Source organism: Balaenoptera ricei, chromosome 10 (assembly GCF_028023285.1).
Source record: "Balaenoptera ricei isolate mBalRic1 chromosome 10, mBalRic1.hap2, whole genome shotgun sequence".
NCBI lineage: Eukaryota > Metazoa > Chordata > Mammalia > Artiodactyla > Balaenopteridae > Balaenoptera > Balaenoptera ricei.
The window spans coordinates 96,846,682-96,872,469 of record NC_082648.1 but is presented as its reverse complement, the minus strand read 5'-3'; the positions used below and the strand labels follow the sequence as shown (position 1 = coordinate 96,872,469).

General features: G+C 38.2%; 1 protein-coding gene and 1 non-coding gene across 3 annotated transcripts in view; one reads left to right on the top strand and one right to left on the bottom strand.

The window, feature by feature from the left end:
- The window catches only part of DMC1 (DNA meiotic recombinase 1), a 38,760-nt gene extending 16,113 nt beyond the window's left edge, over positions 1-22,647 (top strand). Inside the window, exons 8-13 of one of the 2 annotated variants that reach the window (XM_059934853.1) lie at positions 1,480-1,571; positions 1,987-2,060; positions 2,193-2,307; positions 3,116-3,176; positions 14,132-14,248; positions 22,564-22,647. In XM_059934853.1, the coding sequence (XP_059790836.1) occupies positions 1,480-1,571; positions 1,987-2,060; positions 2,193-2,307; positions 3,116-3,176; positions 14,132-14,248; positions 22,564-22,633 (529 nt within the window). In that variant the 3' untranslated portion in view covers positions 22,634-22,647. The remainder of the gene's footprint in view (positions 1-1,479; positions 1,572-1,986; positions 2,061-2,192; positions 2,308-3,115; positions 3,177-14,131; positions 14,249-22,563) is intronic. The other variant, XM_059934854.1, reaches the window with a different exon arrangement.
- LOC132373859 (small nucleolar RNA SNORA79) lies at positions 12,576-12,727 on the bottom strand. Its single transcript, XR_009505517.1, has one exon. It is a non-coding gene; the product is annotated as a small nucleolar RNA SNORA79 (small nucleolar RNA).
- Positions 22,648-25,788: the final 3,141 nt, after the last annotated feature.

Genomic DNA, 25,788 nt, shown 5'->3' with positions numbered 1-25,788 from the left:
CAGTGTCTCTTACATGTATACTGCTCTCTCTTGGTACTTTTCTTTTTATGTGTTTATATTTTGCCTACATAATTATGTTTTACACTTACCTATGGCATAGATTATCTTATGACCCTTAAATCCTCCACAGTGCCTTGCACTGGTAATTGGTTAATATGGTAACTGATTCCATACGGGAATCAGTTAATAAACATTTGTAAATTGATTTGAACTTCCCTTCAGCATAAGCCCAACTTTTACATTCCTGGTTACATAGTCACCCGGTTTTGTAAAAACTGACATAGTGAAAAACATTTTTTATTGCCTCTACCAATTCCTTGTCTTCTTTGATTTGTCCACCAAAAACATCTACTGGGTATACTCAGCAGCAATAGAAGATTTAAGTGGCTGTCACTAAAGCTCTGAAGAAAACATATATAGTGTTGTAGGACAGAGATGGCTGGGAAATCCTAAAGACAATTCAATTAAATGTTTACTGAACTAGTTCCAAGTGTCACAAATAAGATTATAAATAGTTCTTACTTTACAGTTACTTATAGTATGATCAGTATTATACAAATACTGTAAACAAAGTGAAATGAGACCACAGACATGCATTTTATTTTATCTTACTTCACTTTAGAGAATATTATAGACATATTGTTGGGATCACCAAAGACCTATAAAGAATGTTTATTACTCCTTTATAGTCTAGATAGGTATGTGATTATTAGCATCTTCCAGAATACCTTTTCAGGTACACTGAATTTGTCCCCCTATGAATTTACTAATTTCAGAAGGCTAACACAACTCCTTTAGAAGAAAGTGGATTTTAAACCCTAAATAAACCAAAAACTATATGATAATAATTCCCTTCTGGACCCTTGAAGTTACTTTTTTAACCCTTTGGTTTATGTAGTCAAATTTATCATTTGTTGGCAACACGTGGTTAGTGATATGTTAAACTATTTCATGTTGAACAAGTGAGGAATATGAAGAGAGTGAATTAATTCACTTTGAAGTGACTTGAATTATAATTCAGTGATATTATCTTCCTAGAATAGGTCTATATTTATTGAACTGAGAACAACAGAGATTCACAAATCTTAGTTTCTAGTTTTTCTCTTGGAACTGATTTGCTGCATAATCCTGAGTCATTTGCCTAATCTCTGTTTGTCAGTGTCCTCCTTTGTAAAATGTAATAGAGGCCATAACAACTAACTTCCAAGGTTATTGTTTAGATAATTTAATATTTAAATTCATTACTGTCTCATTATTTCTATCACTGTTATCACTATCTAAGGTATTCATTAATTGAGGCACTTATGAAAAACAAAGTCTGATATAGATTTTAACTAATTATTAGTATCCTCCAGAATACCTTCGCAGGTACAGTGTTTTGCCTCTCTTTGATACACTTGCTACGGTATTATTTTTTGTATTTGTTGTCTAAACTTTTTGGAATTGATTTATTGAATCCTTAATCCTGGCATACTCCAGCCGTCCAGATCGCCTTCGGGACATTGCTGATCGCTTCAATGTAGACCATGATGCAGTCCTGGACAATGTACTTTATGCACGTGCATATACTAGTAAGAGCCCCATGCAATTGGATGCTTAGGCTGTTTTAAGGTTGGCAGCACTGATTTATTATTTGAGTGATGCTTACAACATTTTGACACTATTCTTTTCTCTTTCTATTTTACTTTTCTCCAAATTTATTTAGTCAGTCCACAAATTTTATCATCTGGTAAGTCCTTAGACATTGAAATGCTCTCAAATTATTTCTTATTCTTTGTCTTTGAAATGGAGAGTAACATTCTTTTTGGATGAGGTAGCATTTGGTATGTATGCTAATGTAGAATATGAAATCATATTTAATAAAGTCATAAATAATTAAGAAAATCCTTCAAGGACTCTCTTTTGCCTGACTCCCAAGAACATACATGATCTTAGCCTCTGCTTCTTCTAGTTTTTATAACATTTTCCCACTGCATTTCCCACCAGGTGAACATCAGATGGAGCTACTTGATTATGTAGCAGCAAAGTTCCACGAAGAAGCTGGCATCTTCAAACTATTGGTACGAGCTTTTAAATATTGCTCAATCTAGAGCTATTTAGCATATTATCTTTCTTCTATTGATTCCAATTCAAATTAACTTGTTCCTTCCATTTCCAAATGCATTATTTATTTTTACATTAATCCTACACAGATCATTGATTCAATAATGGCACTTTTCCGAGTGGATTTCAGTGGTCGTGGGGAGTTGGCTGAACGGCAGCAAAAACTGGCCCAGATGTTGTCACGACTCCAAAAAATCTCAGAAGGTAGATTTTTTTCCTTAATTTTTAAAAAATAAATTATTTATTTATATTTGGCTGCGTTGCTGTGTGCAGGCTTTCTCTAGTTGCAGTGAACAGGGGCTACTCTTTTTTTTTTTTTTTTTTTGGCTGTGTTGGGTCTTCATTGCTGTGCGCGGGCTTTCTCTAGTTGCGGTGAGCAGGGGCTACTCTTCACTGCGGTGCGCAGGCTTCTCATTGCAGCGGCTTCTCTTGTTGCGGAGCACCGGCTCTAGGCGTGCGGGCTTCAGTAGTTGTGGCACATGGGCTCAGTAGTTGTGGCTCGCGTGTTCTAGAGCGCAGGCTTAGTAGTTGTGGCGCACGGGCTTAGTTGCTCCGCAGCATGTGGGATCTTCCTGGACGAGGGCTCGAATCCGTGTCGCCTGCATTGGCGGGCGGATTCTTAACCACTGCACCACCAGGAAAGTCCCTCAGAAGGCAGATTTTTTAAATAAATGGTGATGTCAGAATAGCACCTGTGACTGTTTGCTAAGTAGGTTTTGTAGAGAAGCTCAGAATAATGTCAGGAGGCAATCCATTTTTTAAAAATAAAATTTCCTTCATGGGAATACATCTCTTTTTTTAAACCAAAAATACTGATTCTAATACAATAAGGTACCTAAATATTATAACAATAATAACTTTAACTTATGATATCAATGTAAAAACAGGAATGTAATCTTGTTCATCAAATAAATTCATGGCACAATATTTCTAAACTCTGAGATCTAAGCAATGAACTTTTAATATTCACATTGTCATTCTCTTAGTTTCTTAATTTTATTTCTTGATGCAGAATATAATGTGGCTGTGTTTGTGACCAATCAAATGACTGCTGACCCAGGAGCAACTATGACGTAAGCCCTAATATTCTGCTTTTGTATTTCACAAAAGTTAATATCAAAAGGGTTAGAGTGTAGAATAGGAAATAATTCCAAAATCATCAGCCTTGATGTGGACACAGATATGTCACAAATCACTATTTGTTATCCAGATCTATTTTTCTCTAGTTTTTTTATAAAACAAAGCAATAGTTTAACTATTTTCAGAGATAATTTGGGTTCCTTTTTGTCTAGGACTAAAAGGATATTGGAGGACAATAAGAAAAAGATCTTAGGGAAATAAAAACTTATATTCCAGATACATGAATGGTTTCTAATGCACTGATAAGCTGTTAGCCTACAAACAAAAAAAGCAGGCTCTCTACAGGATATACATGAGATATATTTATAAGAGGTCCTATGAGAGAAGTCTCCTGTTTGAAGAAACAGAATTTCACTCCACACTAGGCATATTCAGAATTTGTTGAAGTAGTTGTGTACATAATAAACATATTGATGGCTCTGCTTGAAAGATGGCAGTGGATAGAAAGACAAGGAGATGGTGGTGTGATGAATTGGAAGATTGGGATTGACATATGTATAAAATGGATAACTAATAAGAACCTGCTGTATAAAAAAATAAATTAAATTAAATTAAAAAAAAAAAAAAAGAAAGACAAGGAGAGCTAAAGTAGTATAGTGAAACAGAAAGTTCAAAGAAGGACTTCCCTGGTGGTCCAGTGGTGGAGGCTCCGTGCTCCTAATGCAATGAGCCCGGGTTCGATCCCTGGTCAGGGAACTAGATCCTGCATGCCACTACTAAAAGATCCCACAAGCCACAACTAAAGAAAAAAAAGATCCTGCATGCCACAACTAAGACCTGGCGCAGCCAAATAAATAAATAAATATATATTAAAAAAAAAAAAACAGAAAGAAAATTCGAAGAAAGTTCAGTTGCCACCATCAAGAGTTTTGAGCATTATGTATCTGAATAAGCAGTCAAAATAGCCCTGAATCTATGTACTGCTTTTTTAAAGGTCTTTTCAGCAACTTCTTATTTATAATAATTTTTAGCCAGAGAAAAGTTGCAAGACTAGCACAATGAATCCACAAATATCATTTGCCTAGTTTCATCAGTTGTTAACATTTTGCCACATTTTTTCCCTCTGTGTGTTTGTGAGTGTGCATGTGTATGTAAAATCTCTCTATATGCTACATACGCACACATGCTCATATATGTAAAAGTGTGTATGTTTTGTGAACCTTTTGAGAGTTTTTTTCTCTGAACCAGTGAGAATTATTTGCAGACATCATGACACATCACTTCTTAGTACGTCAGCATATCTCTTCTAAGAACAAGGACATTCTTCTACATAACTAAAACATAATTAGCACAGTCAGGGAATTTAACATTGGCGTACTATTTATCCAATACATAGTTATATTCAAGTGTCTCCAATTGTTCCAATAATATCCTTTGTAGTTTGGGGGGTTTCTTGTTTTGTTTTTGATTCAGGATCAGTTAAGGATCATGCATCCCACGTACTTGTCACGTCTCTTTAGTTTCCTTTAATCAAAACAGCTCCTCAACCTTCGTTAGATTTTTGTGACACTGACTCTCTTTTTTGGTGGCGCTGTGCAGCATGCGGGATCTTAGTTCCTCGACCAGGGATTGAACCCATGCCCCCTGTATTGGGAGTGAGTGACATTTTTGAAGCGCACAGGCCAACTGTTTTTCAGAATGTCTCTCAATTTGGAGTTGATTTTTTTCTCATTGGCAGAAAAACTACTAATATATAAGTGATGTTACGACCTTTTCCATATATTGCATCAGGAGGCACACTGGCAGTTTGTCCTTTTATTAGTGATAAGTTTGATCATGTGATTAAGATGGTGTTCACAAGATTTCTCCATTGTAAAAGACCTTCTCCTGCTTGTAATTAATAAGTAATTCGTGGGGTGATACTTTGAGACTTGTGTAAATATCATGTTCTGCACCCATTGGATTTAATATCCATTGGAGATTCTTGCTTAAATCATTACTCTGATGGTTGCAGTACAAAGTTCTGTTACTTTAAAACTGAGTCAGTACATCATTTGGTAGCAGATAAATCAGTCATTGACATATATGTTAGAAGATATTTGATATGATATTCTAAATTATGTAAATTGTACTGAAATGAATATATCTCTCTTTAGGCATTTTCTAAACTAAACCCTAAGAGTATTGCTGCATCTTCTGTAGTTTGCTATAGCTCTCACTTTCAATATGCTTTTATGAATATTTTCTACTTAATTACATGAGATTCCAATGTGAAAAGTATTAATTACACGAAAGGTTTTAAGCAAGGTTTTTTTGTTTGTTTGATTTTTGGGTTTTATTGGCCGCACCGTGTGGCAGGCAGGATCTTAGCTCCCCTACCAGGGATCGAACCCGCACCCCCTCAGTGGAAGTAAAGAGTCTTAACCACTGGATCGCCAGGGAAGTCCAAGCAAGTTAAAAAGATTGAGGAGGGGGAAATCAATCATTTATTCATTCAGTATATATTTATTGAAAATCTACTATGTATCAAGGTTCTAGGAATTCACTAGTGAACAAAAGAGACTATGTGCCTTGCCTCCACTAGGAAAAAAATAAATGATGTCCATTTAACTCAAAATTTTAAAGTCTTGGTAGGTCATGCATTGTCTGTAGTCCCTGAGTGGTTAAGGCAATATTCTCTGTTTTACAGGGTGTCTTTCATATACAGGACATGAAGTACTTCACAAAGAGAATAATTTTAAACTGAAGAGAAATGGGAGATTTTTAAGGCTCGCTTTAAAAAGATAAAATGACTCATTGGCTCAGAGGGAGGAAGTGGGTTGCATTCAAATAAAACAGTACAAGTTAAAGAGCAATGTTCTTTCTTCAGGTGTAGGGAGGGAACATTGAAGAGGTCAAAACTATCCATCTAGAGTTAGAAGACAAAGGAAGTCTGTGGAAATTAGGTCAGATAGGGTTCTTTTTCTTATATTTGTAGAAAGTTTCAAAAAGAGTAAAACCATTTTGAATTGACTCCAATAAGAGAAAAATAGAGAGGTGACAGGAAATAATTGCAGAAGTTCAAAGAGGGGAGGAGATTTATAATGAAGTAAGCTAAGAAAAGAGCCAAAGAAGGTAACAAAGACTAGTATTTTTGCTGGGTGAATCTGCTTTGAAACAGCATCTCCTCCACCTAGCCAAGTTATAGGGAAACAAGTTTCACTATAGTATATTCTAAAGTACATTATAACAATACAAATTAAATGCATGTGCTGTAAAGCACATAAATTGCCACAGCTAAATTAAAAAAGAAAACAGACAGCTTTAAACTAAAGGATTTCAAATGCTATTGGAATACTTCCCATAAAGGAAATATCTTTGTTTCTCAGTGTTAAGGAACTCCAAGCTGCAACTCCCCTGGAGCCTGTCAGAGAAATATCACTATAATTGGTATGAGTACCCAAGTACACTGACAATAATTGAGGCTTCTATCCCATGCATTATACTTGATGGCACATTGTATTAAAAAGGAACAAAATTATAGAGGCGAGGAGCTGCCATATGATACACCAGAGCAGTAACTCCTAGATGAGGCTTACAGATACAGATTTTAGAACTAGAATGATCCAGTTGATGAAGGCCTGGAAATAAAGTCAAAGTTATCAGCCTGTAAAGCTCCATACCACAGCAAAAATAAGATAAGTAACAAATAAGACCATGATGTTGCCCCGTACTTCATTTGTGTATTTGTTTCCCTAAAAGTCATCTTAGAACATTTGCAGTCTTGTAAATGTGCAGTTTATTCTTTAAGGATGTCACTTACTGATTCTACATCATTAGTATAAATTAAGAGACAATATCGGGACTTCCCTGTTGGCGCAGTGGTTAAGAATCTGCCTGCCAATGCAGGGGACATGGGTTTGATCCCTGGTCCAGGAAGATCCCACATGCCGCAGAGCAGCTAAGCCCGTGTGCCACAACTACTGAGCCTGTGAGCCACAACTACTGAAGACCGCGTGCCTAGAGCCTGTGCTCCACAACAAGAGAAGCCACTGCAATGAGAAGTCTGTGCACCGTAACGAAGAGTAGCCCCTGCTCACTGCAACTAGAGAAAGCCCCCACACAGCAACGAAGACCCAATGCAGCCAAAAATTAATTAATTAATTAATTATTTTAAAAAAGGAGGCAATATGGTTAGAGAAAAAACATTAAACCAAAGTCACTAGCATGGTGACCTTGTGCAACATTTAAATTATTTGAATTTTACTTTCCTCTCCCTCAAAATTAAGAGCACTTATATTTATTGGTTGCTTAGCATGTGCCAAGTGCTTTCGTGTATCATCTTATATAATTCTCATATCACCCCAACATAACTCAGCCTCCTAGACCTCCCTGTTCTATGAAGCCAGTCTCAGTATATTGCTATATCTCTCCCCAACCCCCCAACCGCCCCCCCCCAAATTCTACCTTCAAAAGTTTGAAAAATGTGTAGATTTTTCTGCATATTTTGGGAGGAAATGGGGGGTGGGGGTTATTTAACAAAACTTCTTAAACATACTCCTTTTTTTTTTTTTTTTAACCGTCTCTTCTTTTTCACCAAGATTCTCTTTATCTTCCTCTAATCTCAAAACATCCTCCTCTCTCGGACATGGTTCACCCAGTCTTTCTCTCAATGGACCTCTTCGCAAAAATTCCATCTTTAAGCTTAACCCTTAGCACGTCAAAAGTACCAGGAGTACCAGTTGTCCCTCAAGTTTGCCCTTGCCCAGACCCCTCAAGGTCTCCACTCCAACCAGTATTTGAGGTAGACACTATTATTATTCCTAATATATAAAGGAGGAAACAGAGGCTCAGAGTGCCTACTTGCTCAATCATACAGTTAAAAAACAGGAGTCAGATTTGGAACCCAGGTATCTTTGACTTCAAAGTTTATGCTCTTTTAGTCTCACTGTGCTATTCTTCCTATCTCACTCCCAGAAAAATATCACCTGCCCTACCATCACCATAATCCTATACTTCCTGCACCCTAATTTGCAGTTGGAAGGTCAGGAGGTTCTGGATCTTACTGTCAACAATATAACAGGCTGTATCCTGTTCAACCAGAGGGGGATAAATGAAACAATCTTTCTTGGCCCCTCTTTATTCCTAATATCCACCCCCATCTCTTCCTCCTTCTCATCATACTCCCTCATCCCCTGAGAAAAGGAGGAAAGAAGAGAAGATAACATAAAAGAAGGGGAAATAAGAGAGTAGGCTAAAGGAGGCATGTGGGTGGTTTTCTGAAGCCGTTTTTACTTGGTCAGAAATAGAAGTAAATTAAAGCCCTCTAAAAGAATGTGGAATGCTATTACACCTTCTTGTACTTTACCTCAAGACTTGTTTATAACTGCTAGAATACTCAAGAAGTTCAAAGAAACTTTAAGAAATGTTTCTTGATTTACATGTCACTGAAAGAGTGTTTTAACTGAATCATTTAGTTAAATAATAATAGTTACTATTTATTGAGTATCTCTTATGTGCCAAGATTACTGAAAGGGTAAATCTAATACTTTATGATGACCTGGCACAGTTCCTGGCATGTAGTAGGCTCCCAATGAGTTAGATTAAATATATCTTGAATCTTCACAACAGACCTAAAAAGTAAGGGGGTTTTTTTGGTTCCCATTTTACAGTTAAAGAAACTGAGATTCATAAAGGTAAATAATTAGCCCAAGGTAACATAGATAATAAGTGAATCAGGATTAGGAAGGCAGATAATAATAATTGCAGTCACTGGGTTAATGCCTTACCTAAATTATTTCATTTTATTGTTACAACTACCATACCAGTTAGGTACAATTATTATACTCCATTTAAAATGAAGAAACAGACACTTAGAATGATTAACAATTTTCCTGAGGTCATATGGCTGGCTGATAAGCCAAAATTTGAACCCAGGTCTAACTCTAAAGCTCTTACACCACTTAGCACATTGAGGCTGTATGTGCCTGGGGAAAGGTTAGCATGCTGTCATATGAGGCGCTTTGCAGGGATGTATCCATTACCCTGGTAAGTTGACCAGTGTTCAGGGCCCTCAGCCTTACAGACAGAGATTTGATTTGGTCATCCTACTGAGTACAAATCCATTTCTCAGGGACAGACTCACATTAATCAAACTCATGAGACTCAATGAAAGATCAGAGGGCCAGTGTACTGATAAAGAAAAATGTAACTACATTTGAAGTTCTTTTGACCAGAGCATTCTCTCCTTGTAGGCAGACCTCTATAGGAATCCAAATTTTAGTCCAAAGCTATTTACTAAATATGGAATCCAAGCAAAGGGAAATAATTAGATGAGTTAGAAGAGTGTCTGCCACATAGTAAGGGCTCAGTAAATCTTGGTTGTGAATATTATTCTTAATAGCCAACCACACTGGGGCAGGGGGCGGGGTGGTCCATGAATCTCCTAAGCTTATATGAAAATTTTTGTATGTGTACATATGTGCATTTTTCTGGGGGAGAGTCTATATCTTTTATTAAATTATCAAAGTGTTAGTGACCTACAAGAAAAGTCAAGAGCCATAAATTCTACATGAAATTCTGCACAGAATCCTGAACACTCTGATGGAACAAGTAAAATTTGAATTGGCTTGATATTCTCCCAGAGCTAAGCCTGTTACTCTATGTTGCAATTTATTTTAATTAAGTATAACCTCTTACATTATGAGTCACTTTTTAGGACTTTTTTCTCCCCATATTATCTTTCCTATATGATTTCTTAGCACTTTTGCAGATCTTATCATTTATTTCTCATTTAGTTCATTCAAAATCATCTCCCTTTGGAAACGACATTCTTTTTTTTTTTTTTAATTTATTTTATTTATTTTTATTTTTGGCTGTGTTGGGTCTTCGTTGTTGCGTGCGGGCTTTCTCTAGTTGCGGCGAGCGGGGGCTACTCATCGTTGTGGTGCGCGGGCTTCTCACTGCAGTGCCTTCTCTTGTTGCAGAGCACAGGCTCTAGGCGCCCGGGCTTCCGTAGTTGTGGCACGTGGGCTCAGTAGTTGTGGCTCGTGGGTTCTAGAGCGCAGGCTCAGTAGCTGTGGCACACGGTCTTAGTTTCTCCGTGGCATGTGGGATCTTCCCGGACCAGGGCTCGAACCCGTGTCCCCTGCATTGGCAGGCGGATTCTTAACCACTGCGCCACCAGGGAAGTCCGGAAACAACATTCTTAACACTCAGGCTCTTCACCTGTAGTAATCAATGACAGGCAGTAGTACCTATTCTCTTTTGTGCATAGGATACCACATTGGTAATAACAAACAATAATTTGCTAAGAAAAAAACATAGCCATACAGCTAAAACCTACAGATTCCTGCTCTTCATTAGATTATCTGTAAGGGGGTGGAGGCGGGGAGGATTACTTTAATTAGGGGGAAATCCTGTCTCCTTTTACATTTCCCTTTCTGTCAGAACACCCTTTAAAAGTTCCTTGAATTACAGCTTCTTTGAAGATATATCACAAATCTGTGTCTAAAAGGATCTAATTTGGAGGAAACCCAAATTGTCTTCTCTTCCCGTATCCATTCAACAAGAGTTATTGAGTGTCTTTTATATTATAGGTACTTTTCTAGGCACTGGAGTTACTAAAATGAATAAGGATTTAGAGTATAGTTGGGGAATGAGACCCATGAATTAAAACTTATAATGTAGTGTGCTTTAATAGAGTTATATACATAGTGATATGAGAGGACAGGGGAGGTAGGCTCTACTCTGTTTCAGGGTATCAGGCATGGTTTTCAAGAAGGGTGAGTAGGAGCTAAATGAGCAAACACAGTAGAAAAGGGGCTTTTGCTTCAGAGATAATTGAGTTTATAAAGGCATTGAGGTATAAGAGGACTTGCTGAAATAAGAAAAAATATAAGTTTGAGAGGGAAGGAGGAAGAATGAGTACAGTTGTAGATAAGTACAGTGGGCCCTTCGTATCCATAGGTTCCACATCCATGAATTCAACCAACCTAGGATCAAAAATAATCAGAATAAAAAAAGCCAGAAAGTTCCAAAAAGCAAAATTTGAATTTGCTGTGCTCTAGCAGCTATTTACATAGAATTTAAATTGTATTTACAACTATTTATGTAGCATTTACATTGTATTAGGTATTATAAGTAATCTAGAGATGATTTAAAGTATAGAGGAGGACACAATATTGTAAATCAACTATACTCCAATAAAAATTTTTTTTAACTTAAAAAAATAAAAATAAAGTATATGGGAGGATGTGTGTAGGTTACATGCAAATACCACACCGTTTTATATAAGGGACTTGGGCATTCGTGAATTTTGGTATCCATGGTGGGGAGGTGGGTTCTGGAACGGATCCCCCTGTGGATACCGAGGGAGGACTGTATGTAGGTAGCAGAAAAAAAGAAGCAGAAGTTGAGGGACTGTCTTCCTGAGAGCCCTCCTTTTCTTTGTGAAGAAGCAGGCAATGTCATCCAAAGTTAGGGAAAAGAACAGAAAAGAGCGCTTAAGGAGACTACTGAAAGTTTGGTAAAAGGGAGGTGAGGTTAACCATGCTCATATAGAAGAATTACTAGGCAGTATGGAGAGACCATCTGTGAGAAGCATTAACATAGCTGTTAAAACTTCTCTCTGCCCATTTAGCAAACCCCGACTCTCCTTTCTTGTCCCCTCTTCATAGCAGTTTCTAACTGGTCTACCTGCTGTGGGGGCACCTATCTTTCTATTGCCCAATATTCTCCTTGGTATTTTTGTAACTTCTATGTCTTAAGTTCAAAAAATATTTTTGAGCACCCACTGTGTGGCTGGTTGCTACAGAGCTGAATACAATGTCATGTGCCCTTAAGGAGCTTAGTGATAGGTAATAGGCGAGGGATTGAGGGGGAATATAATATGTAAATAATAATAGCACTAAAGGCAGGACATGAAAAATGCGCTAAAGAAGCATAAATACAGTGTTTGCAAGTTCAGAGTTCACAGCCCAGCTGAGAATATCATCAGGCCCTCAAGCAGCCCATCTATGTAGAACATAGGATTCTTTTAAGACCTTGAAGAACCACCTGTAATGGAGGGTAACCTGGAAGGTTTAGAGTTATTCCATTAAAAAGAGTGGCATTGATCTGTAAGCATTATAGAGACAATTCATCTCTAGCTATTTCATCCAACTGAAAGGGCTTCATTGCTTTACTACCCTTTCAGCTGTCTGAGTAAAGCAACCTATCTTCTGACTTCTTAACTCCTGTCAGTCTCACCTGCCTGGATGCTACTTTCTTGATAGTGGTTCACTCCAAAACTAACTCTCTGTTCTTGTTCTCACGTTGGACCTGCTGAATCAATCAATCCTATCCAACCCCAGCCAGCTTGTCCTAACCTGTGAGCCATTTAATCAAGAAGCAGTTTATTTTTTATTTTTTTCAATTGTTTGACTCCGCAAAAATCAGAAGGCACTAACGGACAGCCAACCAACCCATCCCCGTGGTACCCTGAGTGAAGACAAGTCAGCTTAGATATATGATGGACTAAAATCCCACCACCTAAGACTCTAAGCAGTGAAATGAACAGCCATCAAAAGGCAGCAGTTTGGGACTTCCCTGGTGGTCCAGTTGTTAAGATTCCGCACTTCCACACAGGAGGTGCGGTTTCGATCCCCAGTCAGGGAACTAAGATCCCATGTGCTGCGAGGTGTGGCCCCAAAAAATAAAAAATAAAATAAAATAAATGCAGCAGTTTATATTAGCAGACTCCTTTCCCAGAGAGCTTCATATCCCCATTAACCTACAATCTCTTTAGCCTCGCGTCAATCAGCCACATCGTCACTACACCAAGCCTCATGCTTACAGTAAACAGAATCCTGAACTTCATGGAGCAAGCAGAATTTGAATTGACTTGCAACTGAATTCTCCCAAAGCTAAGGCTATTATGCTACACCAAAATTTATTTTGATCAAGTGTAACCTGTTAGTTTAAGTTCAGTTCCATTTATTGATGATTTTGAAGCCTAGATTTTCTTCTGCATCAAAGGAGATGATCTTGTGGTTTTCTCCTTCATTCTACTGATATGGTATATTACAATGATGATTTTCCTATGTTGAACCACTCTTGCATTCCTAGAATAAATACTACTTGGTCATGGTGTATAATCCTTTTGATATGTTGCTGGATTCGGTTTGCTAGTATTTTGCGGAGGCTTTTTGCACCTAGGCTTTTTTGAAAGGCTTACTATATTAGGTTTATTAAGAACCTTTCACTTCTTGCCACGTGAGTGTTAGTCCCCTAGTGAGTATATCTCTCAAGAGTGTCAATATTTGTAACTACATTGCAATCATAATTTATTTTTGAATTGATAAGATCATAGTAAGAGCTTATCTTTTCTGTATCCTATTTTAGAAGAATAAACTTTAGACATCAGCGATAAAGATATTTCTGAGATTCTTCTCACCTCAAATTCATAACCAGTACAACATTGAAGGCTTCCAATGTACAGTTAATGAATAAGAAGGAGGTTCTCAATCTGCTCTCATTTACAGCATAGCATCATGAGGGAGGGTTGGGTATTACTTATTCATTAGACTAGAATAGTGCTTGGCACACAGTAAGCCTTTAATAAATACTTCTGATACATGAATGAATGAATAAATTCAATCTTTGTATTTTGTAAAGAAAAATTGCTTAACCCCAAGATTTATCCTAAAACAGTGAGTAGTGTTTTATTTGTGTTTTTTCTTTTAAAAAATCACACAAAACATGAACCATTTATCATAGGAATCTCAGAAGCCTGAACTGGATGGCAATGGGGTACATAGCAGCTCCAAACTCTAGCCCATTCCCTGGTTTATGAACAAGCCTCTGCTTGTTTAGAACGCAAACCTACTCTGTCCCCTGCCATACTCCACAGAAAAGTTGCCTTGTAATTGCAGGTAGTACTGTATATAGTCCATATGATGAAACCTGAAAAGGTGTTTTATTAATTCAGTTTTCAGGCCGACCCCAAAAAACCCATCGGGGGACACATTCTAGCTCATGCTTCAACAACAAGAATAAGCTTGCGAAAGGGAAGAGGAGAGCTGAGAATTGCCAAGATTTATGACAGGTAAATATTTCTTATCTTAATCAGATTCTTGTGCATATGGTATTATATAGAATTGCCTCTCCTGAGAGGCTATAATTATTCCACTGGCAGACACTACATGTTTGAATTTCCTTCTCAAAAAGTATTCAATTCATTAGGAAGTCCCTACTACATACTGGGTTCTAGGGATTCGGGGATCTTGTTGACAAACTGACTTGGTCTCCGACCTTCCAAATCTTACAGTGAAGCTAGAAAATGAAATAATTGATTCCAGTTGAAGTGAGGTAAATACAGGAAAAGTACAGCATGTGATAGGGATGTTCTTCTTTCTCTCTGCCAGTTTTCTGTTCAGGTTTCAGTTTAAACATCGCTTCCTCAAGGAACCTTTCCCTGACCCTTACATTCTAAGCTAATACTCTATATTACACCCTTTATTCTTTCACAGTACTTTACTTATTTAATTAACAGTTATAAGCTTAGATTTTACCAGCAACAAACCTAAAGCGATTTGAATTGGGGAGGTATTACCCACCCCTTCCTGAGCATTGCTGCTGACCCTTCTCTATGGACCTCCCCCATTTTTGCCCATCTGTTGTGTTTATCTCTGAGGGGATGGCAGGGGAGGGTACCCCCGCCTTCCCTGCAGCTGTTCCTCAGGAGTCATGACTTTGACTGGGTCTAGAAAGGTTGAGCTGGAAGGGGTGGCCCCTGGTCGCTCTCTGGGCACATGTCTCAGAGACCTGGGGCTGGTGGGACCGCTGTTGGAGCTGGATTTCAACACATAGGGTGCCGCTGGGCCAGTTGGTAGGGTTGCTGGGCTCCAGGCCTCTAGCTCCAGCTCTTGCAGACCTAGGCCCCTCTCTGATCCGAGAAAGTTCCTTGGGCCCTTGAAGCTGATAAACCGAGAGAGTAAGGAAACAGTCTTTAGAGTGAGAAAACTAATGTTTCAGCCACTTAGAGATAAACTGCAAAACTAGAGCCTGGCATGGGGCTGGGGCTAAAGATTTTTCTCGAACTTTTCAAGATTTGCAAGTATGCAGCTTGGAAGGAGGCTGGTGGTTTTATTGTTAAAAAAAGCAATAATGTGGCTTTTCCTGTAAGGCTTGCATAGTACTTCTTACCCCTCTCCTGTCTCCCCCTGCAAAGATGGTGCTGGAATGTTCTGGAAGGTCATGTCACCTTCAGCTTCTCCTGTGGAAACTGAAACCATTGGGGTTTTCTGTCCAAATTCAAAAGGAGTCATACGTGTGTGTGTGTGTGTGTGTGTGTGTGTGTATGTGTATGCATATGTGTAGATGTACATATATATACACATACACTCATTTTATATATATGTATGTACATGCAAGTATTATATATATTATACATATATATACATGTGCAAATATATGAATAAACTTTGACAACATAATTGATGTACATGGTAAAAAATAAATAAATAAAATCAAACAGTATGGGGCTTCCCTGGTGGCGCAGTGGTTGAGAGTCTGCCTGCCAATGCAGGGGACCGCGGGTTCGAGCCCTGGTCTGGGAGGATCCCACGTGCCGCGGAGCGGCTGGGCCTGTGAGCCACAATTGCTGAGCCTGCGCGTCTGGAGCCTGTGCTCCGCAACAAGAGAGGCCGCGATGGTGAGAGGCCCGCGCACCGCGATGAAGAGTGGTCCCCACTTGCCACAACTAGAGAGAGCCCTCGCACAGAAACGAAGACCCAACACAGCCATAAATAAATAAATAAACAAATACTTTAAAAAAAAAAATCAAATAGTACAAAAAAAGAGTTATAAGCTTAATAAGTTTTTACAGAGAAACCTATTACATATCAGCTGTTCTAGACTCTGGGGATAGAGCAGTGAACAAAACCAAAAGACAAGGCCCTGCCCTCATGAGCTTACATTCCATTGGTAATGATTTATGTAACATATGTCATCCCCACTAGACAGTAAATATACCCTGAGGACAGAGATACTATTCTCTTGCTTACCACTGTATTCTTAGTGCCTCGGACATAATAGATGTATTTGTGACTGACTGATTAGCAATCCTGGCAACAAGGTAAAGATTTGTAATAACTCTTTACCCTAGGGAGGGAAAAATCAGCCAAAAAGGAATCAGATGAGCTCTTAATCTGGTTTTGGCTTATGAATCACAGTACTTACTATGTATTGTCATTGAAAAATATTAAATAATCCGTTCCCCCCTCTATCTGGTTTTTATGCAGACCATTTTGCTTTTCATCATCAGTCCCTGTAGAAGACTGTGATACACATATGCAAGTGCTATGCTTTGTGGAGCTTCAGCAATCTCTAGAAATTTGTTACAAATGTTCTTTGTTGAATTAAGTAGATAGTAGGATTGTTCCATATTTTTACTAAAATTTCTTGGTCTGTATCTTGGACAGATTGCTGTGCTTAGAACTTTCCCAAACATTTTTCACTCTGAATTGTAATCAGCTGATTACATGTACTTCTCCCTCACTACAGGGACTGAGTCTGGTTCACTAATGTCCCCAGCACCTAGCATGGTCCTTGACACATAGTAAGAGCTCAATAACTATTTGTTGAATTAATAAATGAATGAATTCCATCTACATATTCAATCATTTGTATATTTCATCAAGTCCTCCAAACTTTTAGGAACAAATAACCCCTGCAGTTTTTACAGTCCTAAGAGAACACTAGGGTTCTGCAGACTCAACAAAGGATAATTAAAATTATCATAGAAGTTAGTCATGTCAACTTTCCATAAATCTGAATAAAAATAGCAAAACTAGATCAGAACTTAAAATGTGAAAACTTAATTTGCTGTGCATCTTGTACTGCCTTCTTTCTGGTCCCTAAAGATTTCTCACAAAGAATTCTCCTTGACTTTAGAAAAAACTTTTTGGTAGAGAAGATCATGATGCTAAAAATGATAGCTAACACTTACTGAGTGGCTACTATGTGCTAGGCTTCTGCCAAGTGCTTTATTTATTTACTTTTTCATTGTTTTTAAGGACTACCTTAAGAGATAGAGATTATTATCCCCATTTACACATGAGGAAACCAAGGCCCCCCAAGTAGTTAGGTAACCACTGCCCCTCTACAGTCTATTTTAAACACAGAAGCCAGAATGATCCTTTGTAACACCAAGTCAGAGCATATCTATCCTCTGTTTAAAACACTCCGATGGCTCCCCATCTTAACTCAGAATAAAAGCCCATGTCTCTACACTGGTTTACAGAGCACTACATGAATGGCCCTATTCTTATTCCTCCTGCTTTCCCCCTTGCTCACCGTGCTTCAACCTCAGTGGGCACCTTGATATTCTAGAAACATGCCAGGCACACTCCTCCCTTAGGGCCTCGCTTCTGTGATTATTGCTCTCCCTGCCTGGAATAAGCTTCCCCCACATAGCCCTCTTTCTGGCTATCTCCCTCACCTCCTTCAAGTCTTTGATCAAATGTTACCTTCTCAACAAAATGCCTATCTTGATCTCCCTATTTAAAATTGCAGCTAGCCTTGTCCCAGTTTCCATGCTTCCAATCTCCCTTATCCAGCTCTATTTTTTTCTTTCCCTATAACACTTATTTTCTAACATATCACATATTTATTTATTTATTATGTCCATTATTTATTGTCTGTCTGTCCTTCCCCCAAATATAAGTTCCACAAGGCCAGAGATCTTTGTCTATTTTTTTCACATACAGATCTCAAGTGCCTACAACAGGGATATAGGAAGTGCTCAGTAAATTTTTTTTTCTTTTTTCTTTTTTTTCAAATTTTGGCTGCGTTGGGTCTTCGTTGCTGTACGCGGGCTTTCTCTAGTTGCAGCAAGCGGGGGCTACTCTTCGTCGCGATGTGCATTGCAACGGCTTCATTGTGGTGGCTTCTCTTGTTGCAGAGCATGGGTTCTAGACACACGGGCTTCAGTAGTTGCAGCACGTGGGCTCAGTAGTTGTGGCACGCAGGTCCTAGAGCGCACAGGCTTCCGTAGTTGTGGCGTGCGGGCTCTAGAGCACAGGCTCAGTAGTTGGGGCGCACGGGCTTAGTTGCTTCTCGGCATGTGGGATCTTCCCGGACCAGAGTTCAAACACTGTCCCCTGCATTGGCAGGCGGAGTCTTAACCACTGCGCCACCAGGGAAGTCCCAGTAAATATTTTCTTAATGAGTAAGTGAATGGACTTGCCCCACATCACAAAACCAATAAGTAATGGAACCAGGATTAGAATCTATGCTGTCTGAATCTAGGGTCTACACTTTTAACCACTACACTATTTCTTAGTTTATTAAGGATTATCTATTCAGGGTAGTAATAGCTAGTCTGCTATAGCTACTCCCATGGCTTCAACTACTACCTTATACAGATGTAAGAGAAAGACATTTCTTGTTAAAACAGTATTCCCCAAGAACTGAGCAGAAAAGGGTTCTCATAATTCCCAGGAGTACAGGAGTGACTACAAAAGGGAACCTAGCCTTTTTCCTTGAATAGCCTATAGTTACTGCTTCCGTAAGTAACTATAACTGGCCCTCAAGTGTATATTATCTCTCTTTAAAACTTTGAGTGAATAAAACCCCCATTTATTTTATTCTACTTAGCATATCTGAGATCAGTGAACATTAAAACTCTACTGAATTCAAAGGAAAATCAAATTTTAAACAATTACAAAAAATAAAAAGACATACAAATGGTCAAGTTTCTAAAGTAATTGTTTTTTATTCTGTTTCAAAACCAAAACAAACAAGCAAAAAACCCTGGTTCAACTTTGCAGATACTTCGCTTGGCTTCCCTCTTTCTCAACTCCTTGTCTTCCTGCCATTTTTAAGTGGCTGACTATTTTCCATCAAAGTCAAAAAGTTATTTTCTAATTCCACTCAGGCCTTCTTATTCTTTAACTCCAACTTCAGTCTAGCAAGACCTACTTTATCTATAGCTCATGTTCTATCCTCCAGGGAGATTCCTCTGCTCTTTCTTAAGGGAAGTAACCTTACCCATGGTGTGCTCAAAGTAGACTAGCTAATCTGCACCCTCCAAACAAAACAAAACAACCAAACAAACAAAATCAAAAAACAAAAAACCAATTTTGCATGACAATATAGCCTACTGATTAAGATCATGAGCTTTGGAATCAAATACCTTAGTCTCTAATCCTGGCATCTTCAATTCCCAGCACTGTGACCTTGATCAAATTACTTCCCTGAACCTCAGTCTTCTCATCTATAAAATGTGGATAATAATACATACCCAACAGAGTAATTGTAAAGTTTAAATGAAATAATATAAGGGAGCCTGACACATAATAGTTAGTAAATACTTAATAAATGGAAGCTATTAATATTACCGTACAGTCACCATAACCTGAATATAATAACAGCACAAAGTAGCAGTAGGCTCTTTCTCTCACGGTCAGTGATTTTCAAATTCCTATTTTTAGTCTAACATTTTATTCAAGTGTTAGATATTCATTTCCAACTACTTGCAGACCTCCTCAACATCAGTGCCCCACAGGTATCTCAAGCTCAACATATCTAAACCTAACTTCTTATTCTTCCTCTCTTTCTTATACACAAGACAAGCTTCTCTATTCCTACTCTTTTGTTCATGCTAGAAATGGAATACCCCAATTTCTGCCTCAAAGGCTTCTGTGAAGTCCTCTATTATCTATGAAATCTTTCCTGATCAACCTAGCCTGCATAACTTCTGCTTTCCTTAGAGTTCTATAACATATACTGACTTTATGGAACTTAGCTTACTTTGCATATTTGTTATGTCATAGCTCACCTTTTAGGCTTCTTGAGAGTAAAGACTCTGTCTCATTTTTGTAAATTCTGTGGGGTCTAGTACATGCTAAAGTATGATTTTCAAAGAGTTTAAAATATCACTTTCTGCAAATAAGCATAAAATGGACGTGTCAAAGATTTTATTCAACTCCTTAATTAATGAGGAAACCACTGATTCAAAGGATAATTTGAGGAACAGAGATTTATGTAGTCGGTCAAAGCAATGCTGAAATAAATTTGATAATAGATGCAAAACTGGTTAATATCCTACCAGGCAATAAATTGTAAATTTGAAGTTGTGTTTTCTACTGGAGAGAAATCAATTGTTTCTGTACACAATGAAATTCATTTCCATTGCTATAGACTGGCATCATAAGAATAATCTGCATTATCAGTTTTCTACAAATTAATCTCTACTCCTATAGAGCTGTAGAATAAGTTAAAAGGTAAAATTTAAAAGAGCATGAAATCATGACTCGTACAAGTATAAAATGTCAAAGATTTTATTTAACTCATTAACTCATGCAGGAACCAATAAGATTTTATAACCAGATCAAAGGAAAAATCAAATTACCACACATATGTAGTCAAACAAGTAATGCTGAAATTAATTATAAATTGATAAAAAATGGGTCAATATCCATAAGACAATAGTCAATTGCATTCCTCCTCACACAATTTACATTTCTATGAACTAGGATAATTTGTATTACTCATAGTTTTCTACAGCTCATGGAGTTGTAAAACAGCTCAAAGACAATGAAAGCCACGGAGTCCTCATAGATTTGGATAACCTGGAAGGATGTGTTAGGAAACCTATTTTTTCGCTGAAGGTACTCAGTTATCTTTTAGTTCATTTCAAAGTCTTTCATGGTTTTTGCCTACATTAGTCTAGTCAATGGAAATGTGCACACCCATTTAAAAATTTTTATTGAGGTATAGTTGATTTACAATGTTGTGTTAACTTCTGCTGTACAGCAAAGTGATTCAGCTATACATATATATATTCTTTTTCATATTTGTTTCCATTATGGAAACAGGATATTGAATATAGTTCCCTGTGCTATACAGTAGGACCTTGTTGTTTATCCATCCTATATATAATAGTTTGCATCTGCTAATCCCAAACTCCCAATCCTTCCCTCCCCCATCCCCCCCTTGGCAACCACAAGTCTGTTCTCTGTATCTGTGAGTCTGTTTCTGTTCATTTGTGTCATATTTTAGATTCCACATATAAGTGATATATGGCATTTGTCTTTCTCTTTCTGATTTACTTCGCTTAGTATGATAATCTCTATGTTCATCCATGTTGCTGCAAATGGCATTATTCTATTCTTTTTTAAGGCTGAGTAATATTCCATTGTGTATATGTGTGTGTGTGTGTGTGTATACACACATATACATATATATATACACTACATCTTCCTTATTCATTCATCTGTCAATGGACATTTAGGTTGTTTCCATGTCTTGGCTATTGTAAATAGTGCTGCTATGAACATAGGGGTGCATGCCTCTTTTCGAATTATAGTTTTGTCTGGATGTACGCCCAGGAGTGGGATTGCAGGATCATATGGCAACTCTATTTTTAGTTTTTTGAGGAAGCTCCATACTGTTTTCCATAGTGGCTGCACCAATTTACATTCCCACCAACAGTGTAGGAGGGTTCCCTTTTCTCCACACCCCCTCCAGCATTTGTTATTTGTAGACTGTTTTTTTAAATTTTTATTTATTTATTTATGGCTGCGTCGGGTCTTCGTTGCTGCACGCAGCTTTCTCTAGTTGTGGCGAGCGGGGGCTACTCTTCATTGCAGTGAGCAGGCTTCTCATTGCGGTGGCTTCTCTTGTTGCGGAGCGCAGGGTCTAGGCACGCAAGCTTCAGTAGTTGTGGCTCACGGGCTCTAGAGCGCAGGCTCAGTAGTTGTGGCGCACAGGCTTAGTTGCTCCGCAGCATGTGGGATCTTTCCGGACCAGGGCTCGAACCTGTGTCCCCTGCACTGGCAGGCAGATTCTTAACCACTGCGCCAGTAGGGAAGTCCTATTTGTAGACTTTTTAATGATGGCCATTCTGACCGGTGTGACGTAATACCTCATTGTAGTTTTGATTTGCAGTTCTCTAATAATTAGCAATGATGAGTATCTTTTCACGTGCCTATTGGCCGTCTGTATGTCTTCTTTGGAGAAATGTCTATTTAGGTCTTCTGCCCATTTTTCGACTGGGTTGTTTTTTGTTATTGAGTTGTATGAGGTACATACCCATTTAGAATCAGATAAGCCCCTAAGGGTCTGCTACCCAATACCTGACAGTGCACTGTAAGAGCACACAGTTATCCTTTTTTGCCTATTTCCAAGTGTGGGGTAGTTTTTCTTGACGTTTAGAACCTTACATATAGAAGTTGTTCGATAAATGTTTGTGATGGTTGATAATACTTGTAGGAAAATTCTGTAGTCCACATTTAGCTGTACCAGCTCACATGTCTCTGGAGACTCAGACTAATAGGAATATGATGCTGTGACATGAATATAGTATTTATAGAAATAGAGCTTTTTATAAACTTGTGTTCCTTTGTATTCTGTTAGCCCCGAGATGCCTGAAAATGAAGCCACCTTCGCAATAACTGCTGGAGGAATTGGGGATGCCAAGGAGTAGGTGGTGAATTGATGCAAATTGCTTCTTAGTGCTTATTAGGAGCTGAAGAAATGGAAAAGCAGTCTCAAATTTCAGATCTTGAAGTAAGAGTCTGGTTTTTTTCATGTGTTATTAAAGGAAAGTCAGCAAAAGAGAATTAAATCATATTTATCTTAAAGGTCTCTGATTTATAATAACTACACATTGTATGTCGGTTCAGGAATATAAATATGTATATGAATGAATAAACCTTTTGAAAAATAGTTGGGGAAGGGGTACCTCACTTTAGCTTCCCAAAGTGAGCCACTAAGCAGATGGCAAGTCTAAGAGCTCAGAAATGTCTCCTCCTCTTACAGCTGCCCCCCAAACACAGAAGTGAATACACTTCCAAAGGAGGGAGACATTTAAGGGAAGAATGTTTACAGGACACACAAAAGAGCTTTTTAATTTATGATATCAAACTATATATTCACATTTATAGCAACAGAAAAGAAACATTAAATTAAGCTAAATTTTAAATCATTTGACTTTTTGACAAGTTGAAATTACTTTTTAAAAATGTACTTCTGATACATACATATTTTATTGGGAAGATAAAAAGGAAGGTAATTAGGAACTTTATAATTTTGGGTGGTCAAGATAGCATGACTTTTATATTTTAAGTTTTGGGTAGAGAATTCAGAATCTTCTTTAAAATATTAAACTTAATTTAAATGTAAAATTTCTGGATACTAATTTTATAAATGTATAAAAAATATTGGTTTCTCTAATTAAATGAAAATAAAATCTAGTTTTCAAAATGTATGTATGATAAAAATATTTATTAATTAAAACACTAATAATATTTACAGTGACAATCTTTATAGATCTCAGAAAGATTTCATTTCTTATGTTGCATCCACTTGTATGAGAATTCAAGTATTGAAAGTACCATTTGTTACAAAAGGTATTTGATTATCCATTAAGTCATTAACTCACCAATTGTATATTGAATGCTAAGTGCTAAAGAATGTACAAAAGAAGTATGGTTCCTGCCCTCAAAGAATGTGTATACTAGTTAAGAGACAAGACTAATATTTATGAAAGGATGAGAGGACAAATGATTATAATTAATTTGGATTCTGTGATTCCAAAAATCGGAGAGGAAAGGTTAAGCTGTAGGACAGCATGTGCAAGGTATAGAAGCTGGGATTTGGAAACAAAGAGACCAAACTGGCAAGCAGAAATTGTTCACAGTGTGGAGTTCTGGGAAATAAGAGCTTTTTAATTTTATTATTTTTAAAGCTCAGAAGCTGCTCCTCTGAATAAGCAGATGTTAAAAGTCACTGTGGAACAGATTTTCTGTATTCTGCAAAGTCAGTTAAATGCCTTTTCTTAGTATGCAAATATAAATGCACACTTTTTCCTGGGGAAGGGAAGGTTTTGCTACTTGATAAAAAAAGCATCTACTAGAGATTCCCCGGTATGCCAAGTCCTGGAGAAGGAATGGACTAATTTGTATAGGAGCCCAGAGCTGTTTGATAGGAAAGGAAATAAAACTCCCAAGATTTGAATTTCAGAAAAATTTTCTAGGTTAAGCTGAGTACCCCCCTGACAAGGAGAATTTACCCATTGGTGTAGAGTTGGAAACCAGGGCTCAACACAAGGGCCTACAGTTCTGTGGGGAAGGCTGGTTTCAATATGGCTCGTGGCTAAGGCTGGAAACCTCTCTGGATCCAGCCACTCTGATATGTCCTACTTTGGAGAACAGTAGCTGAGCATGTGAATGTGAACTAAAAAGCTGTAAACTTGGGGCTCAACTTTGGGACAGCATAGCAGATTGTGCAGTGCCCACTGAAATTTTCTAGGTCAGGGTTCAATTTGCCACCAATGATCAAAGCATCAGGTCTTTCCAGTCCTCCCTCTCCATCTGACTGTACAAATAGCTTTGGCTTATTCCAAGCGGGAGAGAGAGACTCAAAAAAGAGATGTTATTGGTCAGGACTCTTTTAGTCGCAAGCCACAGAAACTCAAACTAGCAAATGCAAGACATGAATTCACTGGCTCAAGAGAGTTTGAAAAGTCCAGAAGTAAAGCTAACTTTAGCCACAGCTGGAGCCAAGATCTCAAAGAGAATCATTAGGACTTTTCTCTCTGTCTCCATCTCCTGCTCGGCTCATTTCCATGCTGCTATTGTTCTTTGACACGCTCTTGCCACATAGTAAATAGCCAAGATGCTGCTTGTATCTCTAGGCTTATATCCCAGCAAGTTAGAAAACACACTAGAAAAAGCATGCCTTTTTCTTCCACAGATTATTCATTCTGTGGAAATAAGCAAAAACCACCAAATGAGAACAGAGGCTAATTACTCAGAGTTTGCTACAGCAAGAGTCAGTGACCTTCATTTGCTTTTGGCAGAGACTCAAAGGCAGGCAGAGGAATGGGAAAGCTTTATAGAGAAAAATAGGAAAGGCCTCAGGTATGCTCTGATTGGAGGTTGTTGGCATGGGAAGTTGGAGGATTAATTTGATAGAGATGCAGAAAATGGATAAAGGAAATAATACTGGCATCAGGGAGATAATTTAGGAACGGTTATGATTAAGTCAGTTGTGAAGTGATAAAGAATGTGACTGGGGGGACTTCCCTGGTGGCGCAGTGGTTAAGAATCCACCTGCCAATGCAGGGGACACGGGTTCGAGCCCTGGTCCGGGAAGATCCCACATGCTGCAGAGCAACTAAGCCCGCGCGCCACAACTACTGAGCCTGCGCTCTAGAGCCTGCAAGCCACAACTACTAAAGCCCGCGTGCCTAGAGTCCATGCTCTGCAACAAGAGAAGCCACCGCAATGAGAAGCCTGCACTCCGTAACGAAGAGCAGCCCCCGCTTGCCGCAACTAGAGAAAGCCCGCGCGCAGCAAAAACACCCAATGCAGCCAAAAATAAAATAAATAAATAAATAAACTTAAAAAAAAAAAAAGAATGGGACTTGGGTGATAGCAATGAAATGGACAGTTCAAAAAGGTAGTTAAGATTTGGTGTGAGATTGAATATAAAAAGAGGAAGAGAAGGCAGAGTCACAGGTGACTTGACAAAGTTCTTTAACCTATGAGAGGAGATTATGTTTGTATCGTGGACACGAATGAAGAAGTGTAGAATAAAGATTAGGTATTTTACCTGGGAAGGTTAGCTTGTATTAGT